At 30.4% G+C, this 11,353-nt stretch overlaps 2 protein-coding genes across 2 annotated transcripts; one reads left to right on the top strand and one right to left on the bottom strand.

Annotated features, from left to right (window-relative positions):
• Window positions 1–8,721: 8,721 nt before the first annotated feature.
• LOC114711052 (ethylene-responsive transcription factor 1-like) lies at window positions 8,722–9,379 on the bottom strand. Its single transcript, XM_028895405.1, has 2 exons — window positions 9,211–9,379; window positions 8,722–9,122 (listed from the first exon to the last, which is right to left on the bottom strand). The coding sequence occupies exons 1-2, from the start codon at window positions 9,377–9,379 to the stop codon at window positions 8,722–8,724; spliced, it is 570 nt and encodes a 189-aa protein (XP_028751238.1).
• A 559-nt stretch (window positions 9,380–9,938) lies between these two features.
• LOC114711051 (50S ribosomal protein L18, chloroplastic-like) lies at window positions 9,939–10,436 on the top strand. The gene is made up of 2 exons (XM_028895404.1): window positions 9,939–9,954; window positions 10,138–10,436. The coding sequence occupies exons 1-2, from the start codon at window positions 9,939–9,941 to the stop codon at window positions 10,434–10,436; spliced, it is 315 nt and encodes a 104-aa protein (XP_028751237.1).
• Window positions 10,437–11,353: the final 917 nt, after the last annotated feature.

Here is an 11,353-nt window from a genome sequence, read left to right as displayed (position 1 = left end):
CAAAAAAAAAAAGATAAAGACATGAACATATTAACTTTAAAATATAGGGTATTTATAAGAAATATTAATAACAACATGCCTGAGACAAAAAGAGCATATGACCTCCAATACTGAATTAATAATATAGATGATGACGCTCTAATTTTAATGAATATTGTGGTCAAAATCTTCAGCTTGACTTCTGGGAACCTAGGGGTCAGCAAAAAGTACTGTTTCTAATTTTAAGTTTATGATTTTTTTAATTGATTACACTAAAACATGTTGTAAGGTTTTTAAATCTATTATAGAACGTTATGTTTAAGGGGAAAATATCATCAGAATTAGTTTATATATATAACATTTTATCTAAAGTACTACCTTTAGTTTTTAATATAAGATCTAGTTGACTAATTTAGAAAGACTAAGGATGTTAGTTGGGTTGTTTATTTATAATAAATAAATATTATTTTTTTAAAATACCCTTATTAATTATATGTGTTTGAATTACCTATTGATCGTAACTTTTCAATATATACAACTATTATAATGATTCCTTGGGGATAAAATAGATAAATATTACGGACAAAATAAATTAGGTTATCATATTTAGGATCAAATTAAATGTCAAACTAGCTTTTATATTAAGAACAAAAGGTAGTATTAGTTTTTTATGTCTTTTTTTGTATTTTTTTAATCAACTGAACAACCTTCCAGGTTCCAACCAATTAAACAACATCCTCTAATTATAATAAATTTTATGGAGAATAATTTCGAAGTCTTGAAAGTATTAATTAATTTTAACTAATTTAAGTAAAGTTGATCATGAATCTAAGGTAAATATTGCTCTTTATAAATCAAAATAGATTGGAATATTATATTTAAACTAAATTGAAAGTCAAACCAGCTCTAATATTAAGGGCAAGAGATAGTAGTTTCAAGATTTACGAATGATGCAATATAATGATACTCATTATTTTATATTTTTCACTATTCACTCAGGGCGAGTTAAGCATATATAGAAAAATCCAAATCAACTTATGATATATAATTTAAAACAACAAATTTTATTTTCAAGTCAGTGTAGAGAAATACATGTAAAGATATGCAAAACCAGTGAAGAGGAGGAATCCCTTGACTTCAAAGTTGAATAAAGCCTCACTTTGTAGACCAACGTGAACTTAGCTAAAGCTCTCACATACTGTGTAAAAGAAAGCTATTTAATTTTTTCTACAATATTCATTATCTTAAGTTTTATAACAAACTAAATTACTAGAAAATTATAAATAATGCGGCCTATCAAAAAATCTCATGCAACATTAAAATATAAATACAAAATTACTTTTAACATTTATTTTTAGTCACTTTTTTTTCATTTTCTATGCGAAACACTGATGAGATTATTTTAATAATGAATAAATAACATATGAATTATTTAAAAATGAAGACGTTTTAAATTAATTAAATCTTTAACATAAAAACGGAAACTAGAAAAAATTAAGGATTATCAAATTTTCCCACAAACGTACGCAGCGAATCATAATTCGAAATTTAAATTGATAAAACTATTTTATTCCACCCCCAAAAATAAAAATAAAATGGATTGTCCTCAAAATTTAGGCATTAAATATTCCTTATATTTTAGGATCATTAATCACCTAGCAACATTTTTCTAAATAATTTTCTAATTATTAAACAACTTACATATTCTGGCCCAAAAAAAAAAAACTTATATACAATATCATCCCCTTGTCTTTGATCTACGTTTTGTTGACAACAATCATATTTTAATGCAATGTTCACCATATTTTCAAGTACACATACTACTCATAAGTAATTAACTTGTAGGGTTATTAATCTTTATTTTTTAATTTTACCCCTATTTAATTTTTGTTGGGAAGAGAGAAAATGAAGAAAGAGGTGAAAATGGTTAATAAATTTGAATAAAAAATTAATGAGGACAAATTTAAAAAATTATATCAATTTAATACTTCATTGGTATGTGAGGTAAGTTACATAATAAGCATGTCAAACTGGTATAAAAGCAAAACACATGATTTTATTCAGATGTTCGACCAAACATAAAGCATCGATCACCTTCCATGGCTCATGATGGGCATTCATGTTATTCCTCTGGTTCTAAATATATGACCTATTTTGTAGTGATTTACACTATAAAATGGGTCCTATATTTAGGACCAGAGGAGTATATTGATTTGGAAACTGTTTTACTAAACATTATATGGTGCGCTTGTATTGTGTTGAATGTTCAACAACGAACTTACATAAGATAGCAAAGAGGAAAAAAAAGCCTAGCTTGGTTGTTTTTTCTGTTTTTAGAACAATTTTATAAAACTGTTTTTTTAAAACAAGTTTTGGAATTGAAAAAAAATCTGTTGGGATGATTGTTCTGAAAAAACTACATTTGGAAAAAAAGAAACATAAAATTTGTATGATACAGTTGTTTTTAAAATCGACTTGGAGAGTTGAGAGAAGTTGAGAAATAGAGTGGAGAGTACAGCAATCACAGATGGAGAGTTGTAGGAGTGAGAGAGAACGTCGACAAAAACAAACAACCCAAAAGGCAAGCGCAAGAGAGCGTGGCTGTGACTAGGAAGAGAAATTAAGAAAAATAACAAAACCGAAAACAATAAAAAACATATAAACGTTGTTGAGTTTTTTTCAATTTTGAAAACAGATATCTAGTTTCTGTTTTATAAAACATTTAATTGAAATAATCAACCATCAAATAAGTTTTTTATTTTTAAAAACAAAAAATTATCTTCAAAACAAGAAATTAAACAAGGCGTGAAATATTAATAGCAAGCTTGAAATCACGTTTCTGTTGACTTTAGCTGTGATTTGACCGTTGTCGCTTTTAATGGGTAAATACTAAATATAATTTGGGGTGGACATGCTCTTGTTAGAATGTCTAAAGATAGATTTAAATAAAATTAAAAAAGTCTCATCGAATAGAACTGAGTTTTATAATAAAATATACAAATGTGAAATAACTTATAAATTATTAAGCCTTGAGATTTTAAATTATAATATGTTGCGGATACAACTAGCTAATTCTTTATCTATTTATATTATACGTTTCCCTCATTTATTACAGTGTTATTCTTGTTACTACACCAACCAAATCGGCGAAGATAAGTGATCGCGTGCCTTCAAAGTTTTGTTAAACATTACCTCAACTATTAAAAAAAAAAGTATATGAAACAGTGCTTTGAACGTAGACCAATGTGAACGTAATTACTACTTCTAATTTTTTATATAAGAACTAGTTGAGAATTCTATGCAAAAAAATTTGTCCAAAAACTTTTTTTCCGATAACAACAAAAAAAAAGATATGGTATAGACTATGGAGGAAATTTTTTTTTAATATGTAAGTATCCTCCTATTAAAAAAAAAGGCAGTTAAATGGGCTTTGATCTCTTGATCTTATAAAGCTTTTTTTTTAAAGTTAACATAGGTAAATTGAAGCTTGAAAAAAAGACAACGAGGATAAAATCCTAGCTTCCAACTTAACAAAGGTTAAAAAAACAAAAAACTGCGAGCAGTTTTGGAGATCCTCCAAAAATATTCCTCACATAGGCCACCCATGGGATGAAAGTATCAGGAACCTATAGTTTAGCCTATATAAAGTTTAGCCTAGTCTATTTAGTAAATAGGTTAAGTTTATATTCAGATCTATTTACAGGCTTATTTAGGCAAATAGGCTTGGCATATTTAGTTTTTTTTAATATAAATTAATTTTATAAATTGTTTATAAAATTATAAACTCTAGTTTGATCATGAGTTTCACATCACAATACTCCTACGTAAGATCATTAGTCCCCCTTCATTTATCGGTCATTCCCCTCTACCTCTCGTCTTTTCAGTTGCTCATAGCTTACTTCCTCTCCCTTGGTCTGTGTTTTTCACTGAACTTTTAAGATATAACGTGTAAGTTTTTAAATAGATTTGAAGGCTTATATATGAATCTGGAAACATATATTTTTAAGCCTATCTAAAGGGGCATTTTAAATAGGCCTTTAAACATGCTTCAAGTCTTGTTAGGCCCTTTGAAGGCTCAAGCTTAAAGCCCCGTTTGGGGTGTGTTTGGGTGACACTCCAAACCATGGTTTGGGGAATAAATCACCCAAACACCCACCCAAAAACCAAAACCATGGTTTTGGAAAAAGCAAAAATTTTTTGCTTTTGGAGAAAAAAGAGAGAGTGTGAGAGCCTATAGGATATGTATCTTGTTATTTTTTTTATAAACATATTTTTTTATAAACATATGTAATCTTATATTTTATAAATATATATACATATTAATTATTTATTAATTATATTATCTTATGTATTATTAATTATGTTGGTAAAAAATATATTATTAACAATTTTATTCCTGCAAATTAAAATATATCATAAAATTTATTTTTTTTGTAATTATCATATTAACTTATGTCTTTCTTTTAGGAATTTGTATATATAAAAAGTGTTTCTGATAACAACTATCCAAACACTCTCACTTTTCAGAATCACTTTTTTACAAAATCATTCTTCACAGAATTTATTCACCCCAAAATCTATTTTCCAGAATCACTTTTCCAAACCACGGTTTGGTTTCATCCAAACACACCCTTGGATAGCAAGCCAAACCATGGTTTGGGAAAAAAACAACCCAAACAGGCACAATTTATCTGAAACCATGGTTTGGGTCAAAACCATGGTTTTGGAACCCAAAACCATGGTTTCTAAAGAAGTGAATCCATTCTACTTTTGACTCAAATTGAAGAGTATAATTGTGTCTATTAGAGTAAATTTTAACAATAATATGACTTTAACACTCCTTAATTAATTTTTTATAAACATATTTAATCTTATATCTTATAAATAAATATACACATATTAATTATTTATTAATTACATTATCTTATGTATTATTAATTATGTTGGTAAAAAATATATTATTAACAATTTTATGGGGAAATCACAAATAAAGACCCTTGAATTAGCAAAATCACTCTATGGTCACCTGAATATGCTAAATTACTATGAGGGACCTGGTCTCAAATTGTAATTATGAAATCATGGTCAAATTACCAAAATACCCCTCTTTAAATTTTTTTTTTAAAAAAGAAAGCCACTCCTCACCGGAATCCGGCCACCGGCGCCGGAGCTCCGGCGGCCGCTTCCGGCCACTGTCGGCGGCAGGACGCCGGAGTCCGGCCGCCGGAGCTCCGGCGCCGGCGGCCGCTTCCGGCGGTCTTCCTTTGTTTTTTTTTTTAAACTGTTTTTTTTTTAAATTGGGGGGAAGTGAGGTTGGGGGGATTTGATCCCCCAACCTAATGCTTCCCAAAATAAGGAATGACCATTGAGCCAACAAATTTTTGTTAACATTATGATGCAAAAAAAATATAAGTTAACTCATTTACTCTTGTTCCAGGTGATAACAACAATACATTTGGAAATAACAAGTTCTGATTGTAAAATAACACGTCTGGAATAAAAATTTAACAATATGTTTTTTTTATAACAATAAATTTTGTTGCAGGCAATAACAACAATACATTTAAAAATAACAAGTTCTGATTATAAAATAACAAGTTTGGGATTAAAATTTAACAACACGTTTTTTTTTATAACAACACACTTTATTTCAAGTGATAACAACAATACATTTAAAAATAACAAGTTCTGATTATAAAATAATAAGTTTGGGATTAAAATTTAACAACATGTTTTTTTATAACAACACACTTTGTTTCAAGTGATAACAACAATACATTTGGAAATAACAAGTTCTAATTATAAAATAACAAGTCTGGAATTAAAATTCAACAGCACCTTTTTTTTATAACAATTAATTATTTTATACTTTTGGAAAATAAATTATTTATAACTTATAAAAAGTACTTGCAATCTATTTAATTTGCTAAAAAAATAATTTTTATCTCCAATTTATAATCAGAACTTGACGTATAATTTTTTATAGATTAAAAATACTTTTTTATTGTTCAAATTTTTAAATAAAATTTAGGGAAAATGGCAACACACTTTTTTAATTTTTTAAAAAATTTTTTTAATCTATATATCTATACAACTTATTATAAATCAAACTACTTCTTATAAATTATAAATAGTACAATTTATTGTGGATTAAAAATACTTTTTGACTGCTTAAATTTATAAATGAAATTTATCTCTAATTTATAATTAAAAATACTATTTTATTCTTTAAATATAAAAACTATTTTTAATATTTAAAGAATGAAATGATATAAAATTTATACTATGATTAATAAATCAAAAATGCCTTATTATAAATACTTTATAATTTATAAGAAGTAGTTTGATTTATAATGAGTTGTATAGATATACAGATTAAAAAGTATTTTTTTAGAGAAATAAATATATTAAAAATATTTTTTATAAGTTATAAATAATTTATTTTTTAAAAGTATAAAATAATTAATTGTTATAAAAAAACGTGTTGTTAAATTTTAATCCTAGACTTATTATCTTATAATCAGAACTTGTTATTTTTAAATGTATTGTTGTTATCACTTGAAACAAAGTGTATTGTTATAAAAAAAACGTGTTATTAAATTTTAATCCCAAACTTGTTATTGTATAATCAGAACTTGTTATTTTTAAATGTACTGTTGTTATTACCTGCAACAAAATTTATTGTTATAAAAAAACATATTGTTAAATTTTTATTCCAGACATGTTATTTTACAATCAGAACTTGTTATTTCCAAATGTATTGTTGTTATCACTTGAAACAAAGTGTATTGTTATAAAAAAAACGTGTTATTAAATTTTAATCCCAAACTTGTTATTGTATAATCAGAACTTGTTATTTTTAAATGTATTGTTGTTATTGCCTGCAACAAAATTTATTGTTATAAAAAAAATATATTGTTAAATTTTTATTCCAGACGTGTTATTTTACAATCAGAACTTGTTATTTCCAAATGTATTGTTGTTATCACCTGGAACAAGAGTAAATGAGTTAACTTATATTTTTTTTTGCATCATAATGTTAACAAAAATTTGTTGGCTCAATGGTCATTCCTTATTTTGGGAAGCATTAGGTTGGGGGATCAAATCCCCCCAACCTCACTTCCCCCCAATTTAAAAAAAAAACAGTTTCAAAAAAAAAACAAAGGAAGACCGCCGGAAGCGGCGCCGGCGCCGGAGCTCCGGCGGCCGGACCCCAGCGTCCGGCCGCCGACAGTGGCCGGAAGCGGCCGCCGGAGCTCCGGCGCCGGTGGCCGGATTCCGGTGAGGAGTGGCTTTCTTTTTTAAAAAAAAAAAATTTAAAGAGGGGTATTTTGGTAATTTGACCATGATTTCATAATTACAATTTGAGACCAGGTCCCTCATAGTAATTTAGCATATTCAGGTGACCATAGAGTGATTTTGCTAATTCAAGGGTCTTTATTTGTGATTTCCCCCAATTTTATTCCTTCAAATTAAAATATATCATACAATCTATGTTTTATGTAATTATCATATTAACTTATATTTTTTTAATAATTTGTACATATAAAAAGTGTTTCTGATAACAACTATCCAAACACTCTCACTTCTCAGAATCACTTTTTCACAAAATCTATTTTTTCCAGAATCTATTCTCCAAAAACTATTTTCCAAACCATGATTTGATTTCATCCAAACACCTCCTAAGCCTAAAAAAAGCCTATATGTAGGTTCAGGCTCAGACTTGAGTTCTAGATATTTATTGTAAGCCCAGGCTTATTTAGCTAAAGTCTAGCTTAACCTAGCCCATTTTCATTCCTATCTAGTACAGTCTAGGAGGAATCATTGGGCCTTTCTCCTTTCTTTTTTCATGCTCTCTCTTTTTTTTTGGGCCTTCGTGATCACATATGTAAATAAATTAACAAGCATAACGGACATACATTAATAGATTTAATAATCGTTAAATTAAATAAAGGTTTTGAATTTAAATTTTGTCAATATTTTTTCATTTGAAATAAATTCAATTTAAATTCGGATGATGGATAATATTACCTCCAGCCCTAATTATAAGACCTCATTTATAGAGTCCTAATTATAAGATCCCGTTTATAGTCTATAAACGAGGTCTTATAAGTAGAATTGGAAGTAGTATAATATAGCACAAGAGCTAACAAAAAAAATTAAGGAGCATGATTAAAATGTTTTTATTTGTTGGAGAAAAAAAATTAAGATGCTTTTATTTGAAAATCGAGACAGAACGATGTCCTGCATTCCAGCGTTGTACAGTTGTCTGTTTTATTTTGTTGAAGAGCTATATTGAATAATTGAAGTCTTTTTGTATAGCAACACGTGGATGTGTAGGATCATTTCTGTTTTCTTGGCCTTGCAATATCCACGTTGGATCAATCACATTGACAGAAGCATTCTCGATTAGACATAATAATGTTAGAGTTTATGGCAATGATACTCATGTGGCTCAATTTACTTCAACAAAAATATCAAATTTATATAATCCAATTTTAATGATTTTTTATTTTACCCATATCTTTTTAAGAGAATTTCCATTATAAAAATAAAATCATATGAAAAATTTAATAACGTCCTTTTTCTACCTTATAAGTAATACCATAGAAGGACCATATAAATAAGTTAAAAAAAGAATAATATAAATTATAAATGAATTCATCTTTTGAAGTTTTCTTCAGAACTACATGATGAAAGAGCAAGGACAGAGCAGGATAGCGTTCCTTTAAATGAATCATATCAACCCAATCTGACATGGCTTCTATTTGCTGCTAACTTGTTCAATAGTTCAGTCAGGCTCTTCTTCTTGCTTGACCCTTGAGATCCATCATCCTCAGATGTCTTGTTTGACGGCGACGAAGGTTCCGGCGAGCTGTGCCGTTTCTGTCCAGCCACCACTCTTGCCGCCGGCTCCGGCGGTGGCTGCGGCGCAATGAGGTGAGGAAAATTGAGCTTGGCTTTTCTACCATGCATCTTGAAAGCGGCTCTATCATAAGCCAGAGCTGCATCCTCTTCCTTCTCATAAGTTCCCAGCCACGTCCTTGCACCGTTTCCATTCGGGTGCCGGATCTCAGCAGCGAACTTCCCCCAAGGCCGCCGCCTCACACCTCGGTAATTCCTCCATCTTGGTGGCGCGTTCCCTTCACACAGATCCCGCGTCACTACCGTTCACTCTGTCATCATCAACTGGTTTCATAGCGTTGTCATTCTCGCCGGAAAACACCGTGCCAGTGGAGCTGCTAACTCCCTGCTCCGGCAAAGCCATGTCACAGTCCAGATTCGAAGTACGGTTGCTGCCAGTGAAGAAGCCATTCATGAGAGTCATGGAGGAGGAAGGATCGTCTTCTTCGACCAGGTATTGTTGAAGTGATTCGAAAGGAGAATGATTAGAGTTCATTTTTGAGAAGCTAATTAAGCTTTCGCGGTAGTATAGAAACACAGGATTAGTGAAACTTGGCTTGGATATTTATATACTCTTCCCGTCCTAAATACTCCTGCGATCCTTAATATAAGATCCATTTAACTAATTTGATTAGATTAAGAAAGTTAGGTAAGTTAGTTAATTATAAGAAAAGTGACACATTTTTCTTAAAACACCATAATCATCTTTCTTAATACCCTCTCTCTCTCTTCTACTTGATTATGGTTGAGAGAGTATCTATAAGGGTAATTTAGAGAAAATTGATAAATATAAAAAATAGGTCTTATATTTAGGACTAAAACCAACTCAAAATTGGGTCATATATTAAGAACCGGAAGAGTATAAGACCTTTATACCAGTATATATAAGAGTGTTATATTTAGGATAGAGGAATATGTATGTATAATGATTTTTTTTCAAAGTGACTGTGCCATTTAATTATTGTGTTCGTTGTTTCCATGAAACTTCAATTGTTAATTTGGAGTTGTCGTCGTCGCGCTTGATTGGTGAAGGCTCTGTTTGTCAAAGCGTTTACATGCCTCCATCATGTGGTTGAATGACTAAACGTGCTGTGTGGATAAAATGTGATGTTTGGATTCATGATTTGGCAATTTAACTTTTGTATAAATTATGGCTTTTGGCTTTTAAAAAGTAGGGAGAGAAAGTTAAAAAAGAGTTGCGTCCCGCCTTCGGATAATTGTTATTCTGAAGAGTTTTTTTGTTTTGGTGTGCAGCTTTGATCAAGAATCGACTGGTTGTCGAAGCTAGGGCAAATGCTAGAAAAGAAAGTGCCAAAATCCGGAACAGAAGGATGCAGAAGAAGTTTGATGGAACACCTAGAAGACCAAGGCTTTCCGCATTTTGCTCAGAGAAGCAGTTGTATGCAATGCTGGTTGATGACCAAAACAAAAAGTGTCTGTTCTATGGAAGTACATTGCAGAATCTATCCGACAAGATCCCCCTTGTTCCAATATTGAAGCTCCTCAACGTGTTGGGGAGGAACTTGTCAAAGCCTGCGTTGAACTCAACATAAATGAAATATCGTCCTACGGTCGCAATGGTTTTTGCTCGCGGAGAAAGGATGCAAGCCTTTGAGAATGCAATCTCCAGTTTTGGATTCTTGTCAGGATAGATCTGCATGGAAGACTATTCTTTTTCGGTAACAAGAGAAGCAATCAAATGCAGAAAAGGATTTTACTTTGCTAGCGCAAGATTCTGAATTCCTGATCAACTAACGCACTGCTGTAAGACCAGTAATGGTATGTGGTAGTAAATGTTGGGTTTTAAAAGGATAACATAAACATAAAGTGGAGGTAGTTGAGATGATAATACTAAGATGGATGTACGGTCATACAAGAAAAAATAGGATTTGTAATGAACATATCCGTAAAAAAGTTAGAGTGGCTGCTATCGATGAGAAAATAGTAGAAAACCATTTGAGATTGTTTGGTTATGTGCAAAAAAGGTCTTTAGATGCGACAGTGAGAAAGGTTGATCAAACAGCGTGAAGTCCTCTACAAAGAGCTGAGGCCAAAGAGAATACTTCATAAAGTTATTAAGCGAAATCTTTCAATAAACAATATATTCAAAGATTTGGTCTTGGATAAAATTCAATAGAGTTGTTGTAGCTTTTATATTAAGGTTTTGTTGTTGTTGTTATTGTTGGGAATTCAAATGTATGGACTCAAATGAAATGATGCCAACCCTTAAGAAAACATTCATTCCATCCTCCCCTCACCAATTTGAGGCGCCCAAAAATTTTTTTTAAAATAAATAGCCGCTAGTGATTATTCTTGGCTTTTTCATTTCATTTCATTCCATTCTTGAAAATTTAAAAGAAAAAAAAAAAAGTCCCCAACAGTGCCTAAAGAAACATTGAGAATAGAAATATGCTTTGCTTAAGGATAGTGAAGAAAAATACAGACGAAATATGCTTTCCTTAAGAACAAT

Source organism: Neltuma alba, unplaced genomic scaffold (assembly GCF_004799145.2).
Source record: "Neltuma alba isolate B1F8T4 unplaced genomic scaffold, ASM479914v2 tig00011276_pilon, whole genome shotgun sequence".
Taxonomy (NCBI): domain Eukaryota; kingdom Viridiplantae; phylum Streptophyta; class Magnoliopsida; order Fabales; family Fabaceae; genus Neltuma; species Neltuma alba.
This window is presented reverse-complemented; position numbering and strand designations above follow the sequence as displayed.

Excerpts from the sequence above, each read along its gene's own strand:
- LOC114711052 (XM_028895405.1), bottom strand. The coding sequence starts at position 9,379 with ATGAACTCTAATCATTCTCCTTTCGAATCACTTCAACAATACCTGGTC. Across the intron at positions 9,123-9,210 it reads GGGAGTTAGCAGCTCCACTG|GGAACGCGCCACCAAGATGG; the intron begins GCACGGTGTTTT and ends ATCTGTGTGAAG.